Source organism: Camelus dromedarius, chromosome 12, assembly GCF_036321535.1.
Source record: "Camelus dromedarius isolate mCamDro1 chromosome 12, mCamDro1.pat, whole genome shotgun sequence".
NCBI classification, from domain to species: Eukaryota; Metazoa; Chordata; class Mammalia; order Artiodactyla; family Camelidae; genus Camelus; species Camelus dromedarius.
Genome location: NC_087447.1, coordinates 55,650,622 through 55,674,123, shown reverse-complemented (window position 1 = coordinate 55,674,123; position 23,502 = coordinate 55,650,622). Strand labels below are relative to the sequence as shown.

The following is a 23,502-nucleotide window of genomic DNA, read 5'->3' as shown; positions in this document are numbered from 1 at the left end:
GGTTCATTTGTTTAATTTTGCTTTCAGTTTTAAGAATTGCTTTTTAAATTTTTAATGTTATATTAATTGTATAATCATGTAAAACATCAATAAGATTCTGAAATCAGATCTATAAAACAAAGTATATTTAGAGAGGTCTAGTTTCCATCCTTCATCCTTGTTTCTTTCATTGGTAACCATTATCTTTAAAATGAAAATTCTGTTTTATTATCATGTTAAAAAAAGCAAATGAACTGTACGTATTTTTTCATTCTACATCTAAGAAAGTATCTATTATGTACACTTTTTTCTACTTTGTGTCATTTGTTTAACAATATATCCTAATGTTTCATTCCGTGGCAACATGTAGACATATTCCTCATTGCTTTTTACAGTGGCAGATAACTCCAAATACCTATGGATGTAACATAGTTCATTCTGGCAGTGCCCAACTGATGGACTTTTAGGTTGTTTCCAGTTCTGTGGCATTACACATGGCACTGACATTTTAAAATGAACAATCCAGTAATCACAGTCACATTGGTTTTGTGTTACTTGCCCATCTGTCTGGTTTGACTTCAGATTCGGGGTCGAAGTTTTGAGGTTTCCGAATTTGCGAAAAAGTCAAATGACGATTCCTTCTTTGATTTTACCGCTGTTTTAGGCAACAAGATTGATCTGGCTGAAAGGAGAGAGGTCTCCCAGCAGAGAGCTGAAGAATTCTCAGAAGCTCAGGACATGTATTATCTGGAGACCTCAGCCAAGGAATCAGATAACGTGGAGAAACTCTTCCTTGACTTAGCGTGCCGCCTCATCAGTGAAGCCAGGCAGAACACGCTGGTGAACAATGTATCGTCACCCTTACCTGGAGAAGGCAAAAGCATCAGCTATTTGACTTGTTGTAATTTCAACTAAAGGCTGGGGCAAGGTGAAGCAAGAGGAATCAGCAGCTGCCCCAATGGGCCACGAATTGCTAGGGAGATCTGGCGATGACTGTGGCTCCCGCTCTGGGACCTTCTGACTCCTGTGGGCTCCTGAGCTTACAAAGCATGGCAGGCCCAGGGCCCTGTCCACAGGCCAGCATTAGCAGAACATATAATGGTTTCACCCTTTTGCGGTCTGGAGTCGGATCAAGGAGAAAATTGCACTAGGCACTCCATGATCTGCAGAGCATGTTGCTTTTGTTTTTTTAAAAAAGCAAGTAAAACGCATTCCTGAACACAGTCCAGGGGGAAGTGTACCGTAGGGACCCTCCTGCACGGCAGTGGGTGCATGTGGGGGCTGCTCTTTAGGGCTTCTGGGGGCCCCAGGGTTTCTTGTCTACCAGATAAACCAAAACTGGGAAGGCCAAGTCCTGTCTCTGCGGTGCATGTTGATGGCGCCACGGAGATTCTGAAAAGTGTTATTTCTCTTTTCCACCGGCACTTTCAAGAACTTTGGGATGTAAAAATGAAATGAAACTACCCGTGACAACAGTAACAATCCTTGTTTTAATAATACATACAAGCTCCATGACTCCTTTTGGTGCTAATGATTCCGCTCTTTCACAGACCAAACATTTTACTACAATGATGTCCTTAAATACATTACATAGAAATAAAAGGAAAAAAAGGAGGGAAGTCCATGAATCAGCGCTCTTTCTCGAAGTCTCATTACTACCTTTTCTAGGGTAGATTTGTTGGAAAAAGAATACTTTTCCTTTCATGTTCCCTTCTGAATCTCTACCATTTTCTTCTTTCATTCTCCCATCTTTCCTGACCTTTAAGTAAATGACAAAGTTTGAAAAATGAAAAAAAAAAAGTCAATACTCTACTATAAAAGATTAGCTTGAAGACATTACAAGTACTATGAGAAAACAGACCAGATCTGACCAAAATACTGTGGATTAATGGGCTGCAGGGCAGAGTTCCAGGCAGAGCACAGTCCTCGAGAGCAGGTCACACCTTTTACTTCCTGGTACTCTCCGTCTTGGACAGACCAAGGCTTAGGATTTTGTAGATGTTTTTAGTATGGTACGTGAGAAGAGCAACAGATGAAAAGTCTCACGGACCATTTTTGTATCTGCAGTGATAACCTTAGAAAAAGTCTGCTTGTGGAAGCAGACTGAGTAGTCATCTGTCACCTCTTTGTAGTACTGTTACTCTCAGACTCATGACCATACATCCTTTCCTGTTTCTTTTTCTTTTCCTCTCTTTTCTTTCCTGGTCTCCCCCTTTTACCTCCTTTCCTCCGTATCCCGCTCCATCCCTCCCTTCCTTTTATGCATGTGTTACTGCAAATCTCCAATTCGAATGGAGGTGTATATGCCTTTACCTAGCCAATTTAAAGACAGAACTCAAAAAAGAAGCCATGCTGCTGAATATGTGTTACTGTTTCTTCAGTGCCATACTTTGAGACCTTCCAATTTGTTCACTGATATAAATGCAAATTGGGAAAATAGTTAAACCTGTTTGCTGTTGATGCTGTCAGATGTTTCTGTAGCTTGCTGCTTAGTGTAACCAATGGATGGGGAATGGGATAAGGACAGGATAGGTAATTCCACTGTTGCTGTAGGTGGTGGCAATCTCGGTCCTGATCTATTGATGTGTGAAAGCTACTGAATATTAAAGCAATGAGTCATGCAGAGATGTGATATTGGTGAAGCGTTTCTAGTGTTCCTCTAGCATTTTTCAAAATGACCCATCTCTCTCACCTGGGAACTCTAGACTGTTTAAGGGACTGATACTTACAGTTGGCCTCACTGTGCTTGTCCTGATCCTTTGGGTAAGAGAAAATGATCACAGAAGTTTGAATTGCTTTTAATTTAGAATCCATCTCTACAGGAAAGAAAAATTATTTTAATAATAAACACCAACCAAAATAATTTATCATAGATGCCTTTCCCACCTCATTTTCCTCACCAAGCCAGCAACTAAATGTATTCAGAAAACAAGCTGATCAAGGTGGGCAGAACAACTCTTTTTAAATGGTGAGGAAATGTCCCTAAGTGTAGGTTTATTATCTTTCATCTATGGCAAAAACCCAATGTCCCTAGCACATCACAGCCCAATTTTGTCTTGCAGCAGCAAGACAATAAAGTTGCTTTGTGAATGTGGAGAATGAGACTTTGTTAGATTGGAAATTTCGTTGTAAAATAACAAGTTCTAGGGTAACTTTTGAATTCTGAAGTTCTTATTTCCCAGGGCTCAGCCTCTTCTGCCTACCCTTGGCCAAACTCAGAAGGGGATTAGGAAGCTGTGACCTTGACCCCTTTCCTCCCGGTTACTCCTCCCAGCCTTTCTGAAACTTGCAGTCACCTATCTACAGCACATCAGCAGGGACACGAGAGAATGCAGGGCTTTGTTTCTTTTCTTCCTCGTAGTTGTGTGAATTCCAGATTAGGCCTTATGGACACTTGTTCAGTGATGTATCTCAAGTTTGAGAACAAACCCTGATAATATTGTAGGTGCTCAATAAACATTAGTTGAATAAACGACTTAGTGCCAAGAGGAGGTTTTCCGGATAAACAGAACTTTCTCAAATAGAACTTGAGAAAGGACATTAGTTCAATGTGGTCATCTTAACCCAGGCCAGGACCTAAACCTATTGGTTTGCCTACTAGTTGTTACTGTCATGGCAATATTTGCTAGGATGAGCCTTCTCATTTAATGGTGGGTGAAAATGAGGTTGCCTTTTCAATGTTCAGTTTGGCTTGATCTGACTCATAAGACTACCAGAGTCCATGTCTGCTTCCATTTTGGTGTGATTTTTTTTTTTTAAATACAATCACTAAATATATGGCAAAATTTTCTCAATTTCCAATTAAAGCATATATTCATGTCAGAGAGTTGGATTTGGAGAATCTGTGAAATCACATAGCTTGCTCATATTAAGGATGTTAGGGCTTTGTGTAGACTGTACCCTCACAGGATTTTGTGCTTTCTCCTTTACCAATGCAAGGCTTTTATTTCTTTATATGCGTTTGTTAGAGCTATTCAATTATATTAACATTTAATTTTGATTATATGGGGCCAATTTATCTTTCTGTGGATTATTTAGAATAGGCTATTAGGTTTTCTTGGCCTTTTCCCGCCTGTTTTTAGTCGTTTCACGTTAGCACCTCTTCCTAAGTAAAGAGGGAAGAAAATAACTAAAAACGAAAGTCAGATGGATTGATTTGATGATGTGTCAATTTCTGAGTTAGAGTTTGGTAAGAAAGGTGAAAACCACTGGCCAAAATAGATATTTGGTAATTTATTTTAAGCAATTTAGACTTGTTGGAGAAAAGAGGCAGAATTTAACCAAGGACTGGATTCATCTTTCTTCCGTTCATGAATGTTTGCCTTTGGGGGACATCAGTGACTTCCAGTATTAGATAATGATTTGCTTCATATACCCTTTGAGTTATACCATAATTCTTCCAGATCCAGCATCAAGTTTCAGTTAATGAATCTTTCTGCATAGATACCAGTTGCAAGTGATTTTGAATTGGTCCTCTGACTAAAGGGAAAAAATATCTTTTTTTTAACAAATCAAGCTACATGAATGAAATCATAATCAGAAAAAAACTTTAATTTTTTTCCATCTGTCAAACTAATGGCTTTAAAGATAGACATTTTCTATTTTGTAATTCTACAGAACTCTGTGTATTGCATGGTCATAAATACTTTAGGGACCGCTGCCCTGTTAGCCTGTGGGAGAGCTCTCCTGGGGTTTACCTTTTCTTTTTTCTAGAATTTTTTTTTTTTAACTGCAACTGGTTACTTACTTTCCTCAACCATGTCTCTGACAGATGTGGTTTAGTGCAACTGAAATACTCTTGAGACTTAACTAGAAAAGCAAAAGCAGTGAAAAAACATGTGTATCTCATCCTTCTGACAAAATGTACTCCACGTAAGCTGTATGGTTGAACGTTAGTTTGGGGATAAGAGAGGGATGTGTTTTGTTTCCTTTCTTCGTTTTGGATTTCCTATCTGTGACATAAGCCTATTTGTATTTGGAGGGAACGCTGCCTTCCCTTCCATTCTTCACACTGGAGAGAGAACATACTGAATTAAGAAATGATCATCCCTTCCAGGAGCTCATTAATACAGTAATGTTAAGGCCAGGAAGATGCCACTTCATCTCCTTTCGTAAACCCATGTTGTTGGAACATCGCAGTCATTTTTGGGAGCCATAGTTTAAAAACAAATTGAGGCATAACAAAGATGGTGAAGGATTTTTAAAATTTAAGACATTTGAAGAATGTTTGAAGGATTTAGGGAAATGTAGCTTGGGAGAGGGAGAGGATTACAGTCAGTACATTAGAGCAAGACTGTGGCTCAAAGGGGTGGAATGAGGCCCACTGAAGAGAGGCCACAAGGCCACAGATTTGAACTTCATGTCAGGGAGAACTTTCTCAAAAAGTTGGTTCACCATGGAAGGGGCTGCCTCAGGTACCGGTCTGTCAAGCAGAGGTTACGTAAGAACTCAGCAAAGATGATGTGGAGAAGATCCCAGCATTTGCTGGGTAACATCTTCAATTAAATATCTGTTGACGCACAGCTAATGATTTTTTTTTTAAGGCTTTGATCTTCTGTCCGAAGTGCATCCCATCCTCCAGGAAGGAGGTTGGTAACATGTTGTTATGTCAAGAGACTGGCTTGCCATTATGCCCTATTCTGGGATTGCTTTGTGGGATTCACTGATGTCCCGTTGAAATCACAAACTGGGTCTTGAGTTAAAATTTTTAAGAGGTATTGTTTTAGTAGAAGTTACATGAAATCATGGAAACTTTGTGTTTGTCACTTGCCAAAAATTGGCTATGCTCGGTTTTAGTGAATAACTGGTATCTCTTCAGAATTTCAGGATAGGCCTTTTTAGCAGAGCAGAATCTTCAGTGAAAGGTCCCATAAATATACCAACATGAAGTTTTGCAGCTCCCATCACAGATGGGCTGGTGGTCACTGACATAAAACAGTCCCCAAGATCTATTCTGGAAAAATCTCAAATGACATTTGGTCAGTTGATCTGATTCTCTTAAAAAAAAAAAAAAAAAAAGAAAGGAAAAATGATCTGGAAATGATTTTTAAAAAGTGGAGGACAACTTGCTTCATGTAGAAAGTAACAAAATATAGATCTTTGATTTCAAAATCAGAGATAACAATAAGCAACATTTGGTAATAAAGTCCATGACCCACATGATTCCACCTGCAAAATAACTTGCATCCTTGCAAGGATGGTAGATGGCTCTTCATTGGTCTTTATTTTAAAAAGTCATTAGTCTTGCATCAGTATGGTGAGAAACCCTTGAGTTTGGGTGAGACTTTCTTTGACCCTTTTGGATAAGAAGTCATAGCACAAAAGCTAGCCTCTTCTTTCATTGACTTCCTGAGGTGTATGAGTAAAAATTTTACTTTCCCACTAAGTTAAAGCAGAACTTTTAGAGCTGTTGTGCTCTAGTTCCTGATGGAATCCTTGGTGGGTTGTGACTTTGACTTCAATGGGTGATACAGGGAGTTGTACAGAAGGGGGAACACTAGGCTGGGTGTGAGGAGTCCCAGTATTCCCATGAATTAGCTGTAACATTATGCAAAGCACAATCTCTTGAGCATCAGTTTCCTCATCTATGAGATAGACTCATAATAATACCTGTTAGGATTATTGTGGAAATTAAATAAGATAAATGGAAAGTATAGTGTTTAGTAAACAGTAAGCACTCAAATATTAGTTTTTTTCTCCTTGATTAAGAGCAGACTTTGGATGGCGTGATACAAGTATAGACCCTTAGAACAAAACAAGGAACCCTCCTGACTGAAAGAAAAGAGTTGCATTTCTGAGAGGACCTTGAAAGAAAGTCACTTACTTGATCCATCCTTCTGCCTTAGGGCACAACTGTTACCCAAGAGGCTCCACTCTTTACCTACTTCAAGAAAGGTATTCCTTCTCTCTCTCCCAATGGGCAATTCCAGGGTTGGAAATTCATTATCAGGAAACTTAACTTTATTACTGAAATACCTCACAGTGCAATTTGAACCTCTTTCTTCTTGATCCCATTCTTCATGGGAAGAAAACTTTGTTGATCTTGTCTTCTTTTTAAGGAGCCATGTTTGCCATTTATTATTGCCCTTTTGCCTCTTGTTTTTTTTTTTTATTGACAGTCAGAAAAGCTCATTAAGGTGATTATTATTCCCTTGGGGAATGTCATAGGTGTTTATAAACTCAGCTTCTTACTGATATCAGATTTAGATCACCATCTTCCTGTTGATTAACTCTTCAATTATCCATGTATTTTCTTCTCTAATTAACATATAATTGATAACCAAGTGTGCTTCTAAAGAATTATTCTGGTTGTATGGCTCTTGTTTTCTCCTTTTAGTAAAAATGGAGTCATGAATCTCAGTTTTGTCATCGACTTTTAGAATTTAATTTCATATATGACATTACTTAATGGACATAATTGCTACCACCTAAGTTTAGCAGGGTTTCTTTCCCTTTCTACGTGTGCACTAAGTTCTGAAATAAAAATTGGAATACCAAATGCTCACTAAAGCAAAACTTCATGCACAGAATAACAAACGATAAGAATCTGGTCTGCTAGGATAATTTGTCACTAGTTGGTTGAATGGTGCACAGCTTTTGTTTAAGGTTACACAGTTATGCCTGGATTAAATAACAATAGCAAAACTTTGATAAGCCCTCTGAAAAACAGCTGCTAAACATACTGCTTTCTGGAATGTAATCATTAGGAATAAATACTCTCTTGTCCTATACAATTGCAGAATGTTAATGGGACTTTCTTGTAGGCTACTTGACAATGAATGTCAACTGATTTATTTAAAATTTTTTTTTGTGAATCTGTTTAAGGCGTGTTGGGGCTTTCATGTTCCTTTTGTAGAAAATTTCAAATGACTGGAATGCTGGCTTCTAATTTCTGCTCACTGAAGTGTCCTCTAGACATACGAGATGGTTGGGGCTTTTTTGATGATATGTGAGGGCACTACATACATGTATTATGTAAATACACTTACATAAATGTAAGTGTGTGAGTAAAATTGCTGTTTTCAGCAAAAAAAAAAAAAACCCAACTCTGCTCAAAAATTCAGATAATAAAGGGTTAAGAGAGATTTTTGATAATCTAAAGGGAAAAAGTGTGCCCCATATATATTGTTGCATACATTTTAATGCATGACTTTTAGTATAGGGATGAAATAAAATACAACATATAATTCTGGAGGTCTTCTCAGCAGCTAGTTAACTATTTAGAGAAGCTGTTCCATGAAGACTTAGAGAATCCCTGATTTCCCTTTTCCTATCTCTTCCCATTGAAACATGGGTCTTTAATATACACATAGTTTTAACAAACATGTTTATCACTGAATCTTATGAACTCAACTCTATTTGGTTGTTGATTTCAAGCATAGGCTCTCAGTAATATCTGAATATGCCAGTGTATAAAATCTAACCATTAGCTTCAACACAAGCAAAATACTTGATTTTAAATGTTAATATGCAGATATTAACAGTATACTGTATTGTGTCTTATGTGTTCATGTGTTTTTTTAAAATAAAATGCCTGTTAGAAATATAAGCTGATGATGGCCTGAGTGCAATTAGCTGAAAACATTCTGTAGAAAGGTGATTGGATGAAAACTTTAATCAACATTAAAAAGGGGGGAGTGGGAACAGGAATCTGAGCAAAATATTTTGACATGAGGTTGCATTTCTCTTTTTAAAATTAAGATATAAGTCATACATCATAGAGATCACCCATTTAAAGTATACAATTCAGTAGGGTTTTTTGTATTTGTTTTTTAGTATTTTCACAAAGTTGTGCAACCATCACCATTATCTAACTCCAGAATATTTTCTTCATCCCCAGAGAAGTTACCTGTTAGTAATCACTCCCCCTGCTTCCCTTCTGGCATATGGCAACCACTAATCTATTTTCTGTCTATATAGATTTGCCTATCCTGGACATTTCATATAAATAGAATTATACAGTATGTCCTCTTTTGTGTTTGGCTTCTTTCACTTAGCATAATGTTTTCAAGTTTCATGTCATAGGATGTTTCATGTCATAGGATGTTTCATGTTGTAGCATGAATCAATACATTCTTTTTATGGTTAAATAATATTCCAGTGTGTGTGTGTGTGTGTGTGTGTGTGTATACACCACATTTTATTTGTCCATTCATCAGTTGATGGACATTTGGGTTGTTTTTACCTTTTGGCTATTATATATAATGCTGCTATAAATATTTGTGTACAAGTTTTCTCTGTGGGCATATATTTTCACTTTTCTCTTATAAAGCAATTAGTCTAGTATTTCAAGTCACTTGTGTTCATTTAAGCAGAACCTCTTAAAATCCTACTTAGAGAATGCAACTTATAATCTTAGATCAATTGGTCAATTAGGAGATCCCCAAATAATTGCCAACTCTCCCATATGTCTATAAGAATTTTTCTATGAGGCTATCATTCAGCTATGATAATCAATTTCATGAAGACTGCTTCAGTCTTACAGAAATTGAATTGTCATCACATAGAGAATTTCTAAGTCTTCTGCAATGTTTTAAAGGACAGCTACAAATCATGCTGGAGCGCAGCACTCAATCTTCTAGGATTCAGTAAAGGAGCACTTTTAACATAAAATTTCCTTTCTGTATATCGACTGTCTTTTAAAGTTTGGACTTTCCTTCTTGAAAAAAGATTGTCAAATTGCCAAACCACCTGACTGTCCACTGTTGCTTCAGTTTTTATTATTAAGAAATAATTCATACTGAGAGTAAAAGTAAAAAGAATGTATTTTGTGTGCAAAGGATGAATGTATTAATAACTTTTTATTTGTAACAGAATTTTTTAAAAAAGATGAATGGAAATTGCTTTCCCATGTACTTGTATATAAATAAACATTTCCTGTTGCCCACATTTTGGACAATCATATGCCATCAAAGTATATAAAAAACAAATATGCTTTAAGTGCACTAATGTCCTTCAGCACGCTGTAGAATGTGTTCTGGATTTGGGGGTCTGGAGACTTGAGCTTGAATATTGATTCTCTAACTGGCTAACGTTAGACAAATCATTTAACATTTTGCACTATGGATTTCTCCTTTGTAAAATAAGGGGCTAGAATAAGTAATCCCTATTTTTTAATTTTAATTTTTAATTAATTAATGTATTTAAGAACCGTCAGTTGCAATGTGTCAGTTTCTGGTGTACAGCACAATGACCTAGTCATGCAGATACATATATTTATTTGTTTTCAAATTTTTTTGAATAATGGCCGTTCTGACTGGTGTGAGGTGATATCTCATAGTTTTTGATTTGTATTTCTCTGATAATTAGTGATATTGATCATTTTTTCATGTGCCTATTGGCCATTTGTATGTCTTCATTGGAGAACTGCTTGTTTAGGTCTTCTGCCCATTTTTGGATTGGGTTTTTTGTTGTTGTTATCAAGTTGTATGAGCTGTTTATATATTCTGGAAATTAAGCCTCTGTCAGTCGCATAGAATGAGTAATCTTTAAATCCTCCTTCAACTGTAATACTAAATAAGACTCCTCTGCTATATTCAGGATGTGAAAATTATATGTTAGTTTTCTAATGAGGAAGATGCTTTATCATATCATGTATTGGAAGGAGTATTACACTGAGAAGCAGGAGTCAAATCCTAGTCCCAGCTCTGACACTGAGAAGCTGTGTGACTTTGGGTCAATCATTTAATTTCAAGCCTTAATTTTCCCAACTGCAAAATACAGATATGAGATTAGATATGTTTAAGGTTCCTTCCAGCTAAAACACATTACATGGTTTTATTTATTTAGTGATGTCATTTAAGTTATTTTTCATAATTTGGAATGAGACTGCTTACTCATTACTAAGGCACTGATTCATTCAGTCATTCATTTATTCACCATTTATTGAGCACATAGGGCAGGTGCAGGAATCTGCTTTTAGATGTCTCCCACCTTTACTGCAGGAGTCACGGATTTGCACCTTTTTTGAAATTCATCCCCACCCCAATGCTTGCCTCTCACTCTCTGCCTTGGAACATGCATTTGAGAGATAAATGTCCTGGATTAGGAGTGAGTACAGTGGGTCATGGAGCATGGCAGAGTTAACAGGATAACAAAGGGATTGTACTATGACTTTTGGGTTTCCTGGCATGGTGTTCTTGAGTTAACTAAGCATAGGTAGTCTGTAACCTTATTTGACATTATCATTTAGCATTCATAAAATATTCAATTTTGCAAAATCACTTATTATAAGTTTGTTTTTATCTAATGACAGCTCTCTGCAGTTGGTAAGAGACTTAATTTTGCTCCTTTAGCACCTTCTTTAAAATAATATATTTGCAAAACCTTCTGAATTTATACATGCTGTGGTTTTAAGTGTTTTATTATTATTAACTTGAACCATGTGAAATTATGTTTTATAGGTCAAAATCAGTCACATATTGGCAATTTTGTGATTCTAATACGACCTAGTTAAGTCGTGAGCAACAAATACTGCGAGACAAATATCACTAGTTGGAGGAGAAACTTTGGTAAGTGTTCTCATCCTGTTTTTTGGTTTTTGCCACTAAGGGAATTTCGACAAACTATTTCAACTTGCACGTTGGTTTTTTTCCAATAGTTAAATGGGACAAATTGCAAACATGAATAGAATTTTTAAATGTTTATTCATGTACAAATCATGACAGATCACTGGAAGAAAATTACAAATGTGGTTTATTCCCCAAATATCTAAGTGTTTAGATCATTGTGCTTCTCATTTGGGCAATGTAATGCTTCAGATACACAATTCTTTGGCAAATTGGAGATCAGAGTTTTGAAAACACTTGAGGCTCGCTATCATTAATTTACTGAATTATTTCACAACTGCTAACTGGCAGACTTTACATGCTATATGCTATCTATATACCCCAAAACTCATCTGCAGCTGAGAGGTGAAACCTGGAGCTATTTTTAAACCACAATCATGTGGCTGTGCTTTTGGCCAGGTGCTCACCTCTGACTATTTCAAGAACCAAAATATCTTAATTCCTTTACTTAAAGGAAACCACATGTTAGTAACATAAGACAGCCCGTCTAAATTTTAATACCTGGAGTTTATTTAGGCTTCCCAGAGAATAGTTGTATTTTTCACATGTAGATAAAAATAAGCTTGAAGAAACAGGGTAGTCTTTCTGACTTTGATCTTAGAGATGAAACCACAAGAACTAACAACTCTATGTGGCCTAAAATTCTATAAAGTTTATTGATGCTTATATTCACATTTAATCCTGACTGTAACCTTGTGAAGTACTTTCAGCAGCTGGAGTACAAAGTACAGAGGTTTTGATGGGAGACAAAGATTAAGACCCTACTTTGAACATGGAAGGTGTTCTAGGCAAAAGGATTGAAGAGTACAAAGGCTTTAGGCCAAAGTATCTGTATTACTTTGGGAAGTTACTCACCCTCTTTTAACCTTAGTTTCCTCATTATAAAGTGAGGAGCAAACAACTTCCTTTCATGGAATTGACTTGGCATGGGAGGGGTAGAAAATAAAGAAATACTAATAATGTCAGGCAGTGATAATTAGTATAAAGTAAATAAGTCAGGGCAAGAGAGAGAAGCAGTGATGGCAGAGTGTTGTTATTATATATACATATATCTATTTTTTTTATATAGCCACCTTATATTTTATATAAGGTGGTTAAGGGAAGACCACATTGGTAATACGTCATTTAATAGTAGACCTGAAAGAAATGACAGATTGAACGGTGTGCATATCTTGGTGAAAAGTGTTCTAGGCAGAGCGAATAGAATGTACAAAAGCCTTAAGGCAAAGGGATCCCAGGATGGCTAAAACAAAATGAAAAAGTGAGGGGCAAAGGGTCTATGATGTTTGAGGGGAGTGGTGGTATACATCACAGCACCTTGGAGTCCACTGCAAGGACTCTGGTTTTTACCTAGAGTGAGTTGGCAGCCCTTGGAAGGTTTTGAGTAGAGAATTAATTTGACTTACATTTAGATAAGATCATTCTGCTGCTGTGTGGAGAGTAGATTATAAAACAGTTAAAGGTAGAACCAGGGTGACCATTCAGGGAGATCACTGCTATAACCCGGGTGACTTGGACATGGGAGTAGGTGAGGAAATTGTGGGAAGTGCTTGTATTGTGGCTATATTTTACTTAACTTTTCTTTAAAAACTGAGATATAATTGACATATAACATTGTATTAGCTTCAGGTGTACAACATAATGATCAGATATGTATATATATTGCAAAATGATCACCACAATAACACTAGTTAACATCCATCACTACACATAGAAACAAATTTTTGTGTGATGAGAGAACCATTTAACTTTTTGTTATAGAAAATGTCCAACATAGATAAAAGTAGACTAGTATAACAGACCTCCAGGTACACATCACTCACCTTCAACAATTGTCAACTCATGATCAGTCTTCTTTCTTCTATGTTTCCATTTTCTCCATTCTGTATTATTTTGCAGCAAGGCCCACACATCATTATCATTTCATCTAGAAATATTTCAGTATGTTTCATTAAAAGGTCAGTTTTAAAAACCATAATATTATAATCATATCTAAAAAAGTTTAAATAATTTTTAATATTTTCAAACACATGTTCTGTATATATTTTAAAAATACAGCCTACAGGTCTTGCTCATGGTTTAGATGTAAAGAAAGAGGAGTCAAGGACGACTCTGAAGTTTTTGACTTAAGCAACTGGTGTTGTATTGATGTTTGTATGGAAAACACTGTGGGAGGAGCAGTTTTGGTGGGTAGGGTGAAACAGTAGTTCGGTTTAGGACTTGTTGAGTTTGAGATGTCTATTTGACATCCAGATAGAGATGTTGATTTGGCAGTTGTATATACGTGTCTGAAATTTGGGAAGAGATCAGTCTGGAGTTAGAAATGTGGGAATTGACAGCACAACGATAGTACTAAAAGACATAAAACTGTTTGACATCACCAAAGAAGTGAGTATAAGTGGAAAAAAGGCCTGAGGACTGAACCTTGGGGCACTCCAACATTTAGTCAGCAAGGGATGGAACACATGACCAGTAAAACAGGAAGAAAACAAACAGTGGTATTCTGGGAGTTTTACTTAAAGAACTGAAAATAGAGTTACCATATGATCCAGCAATTCCACTCCTGGGCATATATCTGGAAAAGACAAAAACTCTAATTCAAAAAGATACATGCACCCCAATGTTCACAGCAGCACTGTTTACAATAGTCAAGACATGGAAGCAACCTAAATGTCCATCAACAGATGAATGGATGAAGAAGACGTGTATACATACAATGGAATTCTACTCAGCCATAAAAAAGAATAATGGCATTTGCAGCAACATGGATGGACCTAGAGATTATCATACTAAGTGAAGTAAGTCAGAGAAAGACAAATATCATATGATATCACTTATATGTGGAATCTAAAAAAAATGCCACAAATGAACTTATTTACAAAATTGAAAGAGACTCAACAAACATTGTAAATCAGCTATACCTCAACAGAAAAATAAATAACAAAATGCCATAGACTGGATGGCTAATAAACACCAGAAATTAATAAATTAAAAAAAATTTATTTAATAAATAAAAAAAATTCTCACAGTTCTGGAGGCTGGGAAGTCTAAGAGCAAAGTGCCTGCAGATTTGGAGTCTGCTGAGGGCATGCTTCCTGGTTCACAGATGGCTGTCTTTTCACTGTGTCCTCACGTGGCAGAAGGGGTGAGGGAGCTCTCTGGGACCTCTTTAATAAGGGCACTCATCCCATTTATACCTGCTCAGCAGTGTATAAAGCACCTGGATCTGAGTACAGGTGCTGCTGTGTCAACCCAGGCCCTGAGCACTTGTAGCTGCTGTATACAAAATGAAAAAAATACTGGTCAGGCCTGGGTTTTGCTGTGTCATGAGTTATCATTTCCTGCTCAAGGCAGGCAGGAGATGGACAAACATTTGGCTCTTGGCTGGTGCCTCTGGTTAGTCAGCAGAAAATGCTTCAGCCAGTGAGGGAGCTATGAAGAAGGGAGACAGTCCAAGTGGTCATACACTTCATCTTGGCACCTAAAGGGAACTGCAGGAAACAGACTGAACCCTATTAAGGAAAAGGCAAGATTTTTAGAGGTGAGTTCATTTCTCTCCCATGGAGACAGTTTTCTTTATCACATCACAAATTAACTTAGGCTGAAAGGGCAAATGATGGTTCAGATAAAAACACTGCAGAATATTTAACTTACCTTCAACCTTAAATTATTCAAGTGCTTGCAGCTATTGGTCAACAAGAAGACAGGGGTTTCACAGAGAAATGCCTCGTCTGAGAGATGAGGGCTCATGCAGCATTCTCCCAAGCTCCGAGGGGCAATGCAGTGCGCTGGAAAAATCAGAGCTTTGGCTCTGCCACTTAGTGATGTGGCCTCGGCCTTGAGTGAGTTACTTGACCTCTGTAAATGACAAAGTATGTGAAATATCTAAGAGGACTGGCCCAGAGAGAGATGCTCCACATGTCAGTGCCTTTTGCTTCCCTCATTACAATGCACCTACTTACATTCTTTACAATTATTTTAAAAACATTAAAAATATAAACTAAAACATGAATGCAAGAAAACAAATGTTATCATTTAATAAACTATCATAAGGTAAACACCCTTATGTTTTAGTCAAGAAATAAAACTTTGCCAACAATCCCTGAATCTCCTCTTTCCTCCTCAAAGAAACTGCTATCTTGACTTTTACAGTAATCAAGGAAGTGACACCCACAAGTGCGCACTTCAAATCAGTGGAGTTCAGTCTTATCCAGTTAAAATTCATGTGCCTTTTAAATGATTTATAGGCTCCTCCTCCATCTCTTTCTTTTTCTTAAAATCATCTGTTGAAGAACATACATTGTTTGGTATGCAGTTTCCCAGTCTGGATTTCGCTGATTTCATTTTTATGGTGCAGGTCTCCATGTTCTTTTGTCCATTGTGTATTTTGCAAATTGACAGCTAGATAGAGGCATGATTAGAGACAGGTTCAATCCCTCTGGCAAGATTAAAGGAAGTGATATATTCTTTCACCAGGACGCATATAATATCTTGTCTCTTTTGGGGTCTTTTTGAAGATCTAATTGGCTCTGTTGAATGATTTATGAATCAAGCAGCAACTTATCTAGTAAACAGACAGGTGCTCCTTGTTTCTTTTTGGAAAGTTAGCAGCCATTGATGCTCAATGAGTATATCCATTATTCATTGGGGGTTGCAATGTATTAGTTGGAGTATTTTTATAAGGAGAACTTCCTTACATCTATTTGTTTATCCAAAGATAAATATTTAATTCTTTCCCTTTGTTTTTATCAGTTTTCAAGATAATGAGTTGGTTCTCTAGCATCACTTAAAAATGACTAGTGTTTAAAATATCATTATTCTCATGAAATATATACAGGTGTGTATATATATATATATAAAACACCATATAGTCTGACCTTTACTTTTTTCACTGTTTTTTTTTGTGTGTATCCTTCCAGCAATATTTTACACATATAAAATCATTTATAAATGATGGTTATTTCACTATTTTGCTATTATAAGCAATGCTGTATGGAATATCTTTAATACTTGTTTATATATAAATGTATTTGTGGGATAACTTCCTAGAAATGAAAATGATGCTTTTAAAATTTTCATAGATGATGTCAAATTATCTTCCACAGAATTAATACCAATTACATTACCATCAACAATGTATCAGTGATACATTGAAGGCATATTTTCAAAAAATACTTTGGGTTGCAAGGGGGAAGCAAGAGGTCAGAAAAAAAGGGCTGAATTTTAATAGAGGAAGGAAGATGAGAAAAAACTATGGTGGAGGTGAGGAACTGGAATTGGGTCAAGGAATTACAACTATAGAGCAGATGCTAATTCGAATAAAGGAGCAGATGGAAGCAAACAGAAAATTCTGGTACTGGCAGGTGTGGTGGTGTGGAAAGAGCATTGAATTTGATGGCAGGAACCATGTTCCACAGTTATTATCTTATTTAATTCTCATAGTAGCTTTAAGAGTTGTTATTTCTGTTTTACAGAAAAGAAAGTAGAGACTATGGGGATAACACTATCTATTTCACAGGACTTAATGAAGTTTAAATGATACAATGTATGTGACATTATCTATTAGAGTATGAGCTTCTTGAGGGCAGTTATCTCAAACCTAGCACAGTGCCAGGTACATTCTGAAACTCAATAAACAATTTGCTTAATACTCTTAATGAATGACAGAACCTAGCACAGGGTCTGCCACATAAGTATGTGCTCAAAAAATGGTTATTGACTCTTTAAAGATCAGCAACTAAAAGAAAGTCTGGTTGGCCACAATACCACATTAGATTCTGGTACCTATTGCCTAAACAGTCAATGATGATGCAGTTCTCATTATTAGAAAGTAATCAAGCCTATCACTTTTGATGTGAGACAGTTTTCCCCCCCTGGTATTAAATTCTAAACAACAAACACAACATTTTATAGCACCTCAGGTAGAAGATGCAGCCTAGGTGGTAACTTCAACACCAGCTTTGAAGGACGAATGCTAACTAGATAACCTTTATAGTTTTCCATAAGCTTTCTCTCCAAGTTTAGATTTCCAGAATGTCTTTGTACTCAGTCATCCTGTCATCAGTGCTAAGTACACAGAAAACAGTTGATGTTTGTTATATGAATTCTTGAATTAAAAGAAATGTTGCCAATCTTTAACATTCAGTAATAAAGGAGGCAGGAAGGAGTATTGGGTCCTGGAGTAAGAGTTAGGGTATCTCACATACTCACCTCAACCTTGTGTAAATGTGGCCTTTGGGAAGACTTCTAGCATCTCTGGGTCTCAGTTGCCTCATCTATGAGGGTTAGACCAGTGCTTTTAAACCTTGGCTTCACATTAGAATCATCTGGAGAGTTTAAAAAACTACTGATGTGTGAGATTTATCCCCACAAATTTTGATAAATCTGGTCTGGGGTGGGATCTAGGCAATACTACGGTTTTAAAAGGTCCCAAGTGATTTAAATGAGCAGCCCATGGACGAGGACCACTAATACAGATGTTTTGCAAGGTCCCCTCCAGGTCTAAAATGGTAAGAATTGATAAGATTCAGTATTTAGAAATTTAGTTACTCTTTTAACAGGCTAATAAAGGTAGTTGCAACTTTGGGGATGGATTTTTTTTTTTTTTAATCATCTAAAAAGAGTAAAAATCCTGGGACATTTGTTACTAAATGATAACTCATGGCAGGTCACATATTGTAATATATTCACAAATAATTCAGCCATAGGAGATCAACAAAATGCTTAGGGAACAATGTTAATCCAGTTTTCATTGTTGTGTAGGGCAAGGGGGATAACTTGCTCTTGATAAGGAATTTAATAGGATTAGGAATTGCCCACTAAGGCAGGACCTCAGAAGGTCTCCAGTATAGGGGGAATCAGATATAAACCCTTAGCAGTGGAGGAAGAAAACAGTCCCTAAGAAGTTATCCATACCCTGTATGGATGAACAACCCAAATTCAGTTAATTTAGTGAATCTATAAAAACCCCTCTAACTATGAACTTTGTTAGAGTTGTTTTAGATTGGTAGCGTTTCCAGGCACTTGGCAGAAGCAAATGGAAATCCTTCCCCAGAACACTTTCTTAGGCCTCAGAATTCTCATAAATACTTCCCAAAGAAAATAAGTTGCTTCAGCTAAACTAAGACTCAAGAAAACATGGCAATACTAGTGAGAACCAGCAGGAAAAAAAATATGACAATAAGAACCTGTCAAGACTTCAGTTATTGAAACTGTCAAACACAGAATGTAAAATAACTATGCTTACTGTGGTTAAAGTAGTAAGAGACAAACTTGAAAATGTGTACAGGAAATAGGAAACTTTGAGATGTGATATAGTAAGTTAGAAAAGATATGAATCTAGCTTTCAGAAAATACATAATTTCGGGGGTAAAAACTCTCAATAGGTAAGTAGAAAAGGAGACTAGACACAAATGGTCAAAAGAAATGATACAGAATGAAGCACAGATATAAAGATGAAAGCAATCAAGAAAAGGTTAAGAAAATGAAAGTGTGAGAATGCATAACACGGTTAATTGGAATTCTAAAACGAGACGATAGAGAGAATGAAGTAGAGGTAATATTATAAAAGATTATGGCTAAGAAATCAGAATTGATGAAAGGCAGTAATGCACAGATTCTGTAAACTTAATGAATCTAAAGGAGGATTAATAAAAAAAATCCATATCTCAACATACCATTAATAGAACCAAGAAACACTAAAAACAAAGGGAATAAAAATATCCAGAAAGAAAAATATCAGATTACTAAAAAAAAAAAAAAAAAAAGGGAAGCCAGTTAGCTGGCTTTCCAAGAGCAACAAGAGCCAGGGACAGTTGAATGGCATTGTGAGTGGAAAGAGAAATAAAGAGAATAACTCCTACCCTAGAATCAAAACCTGAGTTTTCCATCAAAAGAATCTCAACAAAAGAAATTCTGAAGGATATATTTCAGGTCAAAGGGAAGTGACAGAAGATCTGGGATTCAAGATAAACCAAAGAGCAAAGAAAATGGTAAATATGTGAGCAAATCTGAAACAAAACCCCCCAAACTCCAAAAAAAAAAAAAAACACAAAACAAACTGACTATAGGATCTAGTATCTTGTGGGGTTAAAAATACAGAATTAAAACTTATGACAAGTGTAATTTAAAAGGAGAGCAAATAGATTAAAAAAGATTTAAAGTCTTTAGGAAAGGATTACAAGCACTGATTAGTTTTACACTTTGATTAAGTATGCATGTTGTAATTCCTAGAGTAAAAACAAACAAAAAAACCAGCATTTAACTTCCAAACCTAGGAGAAAGAAAACCAGAAATGACAAAAAATAATCAACAGAAAAAGAAAGAAGAAATGAAACATTGATAAATAGGAAGTGTAAAATATGATAAACCAAATATATTTTCATTATTACATTAATTGTTAATGGGCGAAATGTTCCAGCTAGATTGTCAAACTGGACAATAAAACCTAACTATATGAGGTTTATAAAAAACACTTGTAAGACATAACAATATGGAAAGATCTAAAAAATAAATGAAAAAAAAAAACACCCCAACAAAAACCTTTTGCAAATACTAACCAAAACAAAGGAAATATAGCACAGTAATAACAATTAAATTTTAGGACAAAAAACATTAATAGCAACGAAGCAGTACTTTCATGACGGAATTCTCAGTCCATCAGGAAGATACAACAAGACTGAATTTGTACCTAATAACATAGCCTGAAAATAATGTAAAAATTGACAGAACTGCAAGGAGAAACATACACATTCACAACCATAGAGGGAGATTTTAAAATCCCTCTTTCAATAATTAATAGAACAGGGGAAAAATCAGTACAGATGTAGATAATTTGAACATGAATAATATATCAGACATACATATAAAATTCCATGCCCAATAATGTTACAATATATATTCTTTTCAAGTACACCTGGAACATTTACAAAGTGACTATAAATTGGACCAGAAACGTTTCAACAAGTTTCAAAGGACTGAAGTAACATAGAATAAGTTTTCTGACTACAATGTAATTTAGGTAGTAATCATTCACAAAGAGACAGGAACAAAAAAAAAAATTTGTTTGGAAATTAAGAAAACACATTTGTTAAAAACTCATGGGTCAAAGAACCCATATGGAAATTATAAAACATTTTGAGCTGAATGATAACAAAAACACTAACATATAAGTCTGGTCTCAGGAGAAAGTCTAGATAGAAGACAGACTTCAAATTAAACAGTTATGGGTGGTTACTGTGGATAAGTAGATAAATTCAACCAAAGAGTACATGTATAAGTTCTAATAATTGAACACTAAGAGGCACCATCTTTTAAAAGGCAGGCAAAAGAAGGCAGTTAAGGACTATAAGGAGAGATGATCAGACAGTACCTCTAAGACCTGAGTAAGAAGGGACCTCACCCCAGTCTCATGTCTCAGAGACTGATGCTTTGTTATGCCTTTAAGATTTTCTAAATCCTTCTCCAGTTCCTGGGACTAAGGTACCCTGAGCTTGGATCTGGTCCTACATGGGACGTAGTCATCAGAGTGCCTCTTCTGAAATTTTCAAGTCCACTTTGGTGCTGGGACAGATGCCATTTCTCCCCTTTGAGGTGCTCTTTGACCCTCTCTTGGTGTGGAGCAAATGCTCTGAGGAGCTCTGGGTCTTGTGCCTAAGGAATTTCCCTGGATCTGAAGAGTGGAGCATTTCTACTGACTGAAGCAGTATTTCTTCCACACAATAGTATGAAGTTGAGCTGCCAGAATGGTGCTGACATGCTTTTAGGTGACTCTTACATTGGACACAGAGTGAATTCAGGGTTTGAGGATTGAGTTGTGTGTGCGGGCCTGTGCATTGGCTCCTTCTGGTCTGTGTTTAAACTATGGGGCTGCCCTTGGTCTCTAGACCCCCCCCCCCCCACCAACGCTTATGAGAGTGATGGCATTGTTCTTAACCCAGTCTACCTCCCACAATTGGTGCCAGGAAGGTCACCCTACTCCTTTCTTTAGATTCTGCACTGTTTGTTGGGACAGGCCTACCTTATCTCAGGCTTTTCAAGATTGTTATGCCCCCATGCCTACTGGCTCTTCCAATCAATGTCTTTCCTCTCATTTCCAGTTGACAGTGACATTGTGCTCTCCAGGTTTGGGCTTAAGACATGCTGATGAAGGGATGGATATTCATTGCACAAATGAAACCACTCTTCATGCTCCACCCATGGGCCTCTTGCCTATTTTTCCTGGGTGTGACTAAAAGATCACAGTTTAGGAATGCAGTAATTACAGCCTAAAGAGTACAAGAGAAGACATGGTTGGAATATGTGTTCTATGTCTATGCTAGGAAAGTCCAAATGCTAAATACAATATAACCAGAAAATGAATTATCATTCACATTTTCCTGCACACTCTGGGTAAGACTTGCATTTTCAGTAATCATCAACGAAGCAGAGTGACAACATAGAGTTACTGGAAGTCAGTACTCATGGTGGAACAATGAATGCACATCATGGGTAAAGATGTAACCAGCATTAAATATTAGGTAACTGTAGAGGCAAGATCTATATAGTTCCATACAATAGAAACTGCATTACAACTCTTTTATCACAGTGGGAGATAGGAAATAGCAAGGAACAGCACATTTGGCAACAAAGAACATGAAGAGACTATTTTCTTGGCCTGAGAAAGAGAGGCTGCTGGTATACTATAAAGATCTTCACATGCACTGACTGGGCAATAAACATGCACCTTTTCCTTATCCATTATTCTAAATCTTCATTGACAAACCACTCTACCTTACATGGGACCAACCATGACTTTTGTAAAATATTTTAGAATCAAATTGTTTATGTAGGGCCCTGAAAAAAAAAATTGCCCTGCAGGCATACCTGATCAGAGACTATGAGAAACCAGAAAACATGAGTGGGTATGTTGGAAATAGAGGAAGTGCAAAGAGGTCAAATAAAATAAAATAAGGAATGATAAATCCATTGGATTTGAGGGTTAAAAATCTACTGATACCATAGCCACTGGAAGTGGGGGAGAGAGAACAGACTGCAGTAGGTTGAATAGTGAGTGGTGTGAAAGTTGACAGTGACTATTTTTTGTTGGAGCCTGGCGATGAACAACTGTGGTTAGTAGTGACATAGCAAGAAGTATTACATAGAGTACCAGCAAGAATAATGAGTGCAAATGACTGTAAATCATTGAGAAAACAAAAATTTTTAAGTACATAGTGATAGGGAGCAGGAAAAGGAAATGCACTCAACACCACTGGTAGGCAAGGATAATACTGACTCTTTACTCTTAAAAAGTAAAAAAAGAGTACCTTTACAATGGAGAGATCTGGTGAGCAACATCTTAACTAAGCAATCTCATTTAGCATCATTAAAAGTGGACAACCGGACATTGTGTCTCCTAATGTGATATAATAGGAAGTGCACAACATAAACCCATGAAGTATCTCTGCCCAAACCCTGAACCTAATCAAGCCTTTAGACTTTACAGGAAATACTGGGGGATAGAGAGACAAGGTAGTGATACTATAAAGAAGCAAACACAAAAATCTAGAATGGGACACTCTACAAAACAATGGTCTGATTTTTTCATAAAGCCAATGCAGTGGGAAATAAGAGGTGAAATTCTGGAAAAAGAGACAAGAGACATAACTAAACACATGGAGTCATCTTAATAATAAAATTTTGATTAAACATCAACAATTACAAGACAACTTAAGGACAAGTAGAAAAACTTAAAAATGGGCTAAACATTAGATAATATTGTAGAGTTACCATTATTTTTCTTTAGTATGATAATAATATTGTAGTTATGCAGAAGAAAAAGTCCTTATTTTACCTTCAAAAGGTTCAGCAAAAGCAACCATAGATACATTTACAGACACACTGGAAGTAAATACACCCATACATAAAAGGCAAAATGTTAAAAATGATGGAATCTAGGTGGCGTGTATAGATGCTGTAT

At 36.5% G+C, this 23,502-nt stretch overlaps 1 protein-coding gene and 1 long non-coding RNA gene across 2 annotated transcripts in view; one reads left to right on the top strand and one right to left on the bottom strand.

The window, feature by feature from the left end:
• Positions 1 to 6,009, top strand: part of RAB30 (RAB30, member RAS oncogene family) — an 85,784-nt gene extending 79,775 nt beyond the window's left edge. The window contains exon 5 of the mRNA XM_010990208.3: positions 644 to 6,009. Coding sequence (XP_010988510.1) covers positions 644 to 894 — 251 coding nt within the window. The 3' untranslated portion in view covers positions 895 to 6,009. The remainder of the gene's footprint in view (positions 1 to 643) is intronic.
• On the bottom strand, positions 2,665 to 14,184 carry LOC135322679 (uncharacterized). Its single transcript, XR_010383434.1, has 3 exons — positions 14,087 to 14,184; positions 13,370 to 13,473; positions 2,665 to 2,795 (listed from the first exon to the last, which is right to left on the bottom strand). It is a non-coding gene; the product is annotated as an uncharacterized LOC135322679 (long non-coding RNA).
• Between the last annotated feature and the right edge of the window lie 9,318 nt (positions 14,185 to 23,502).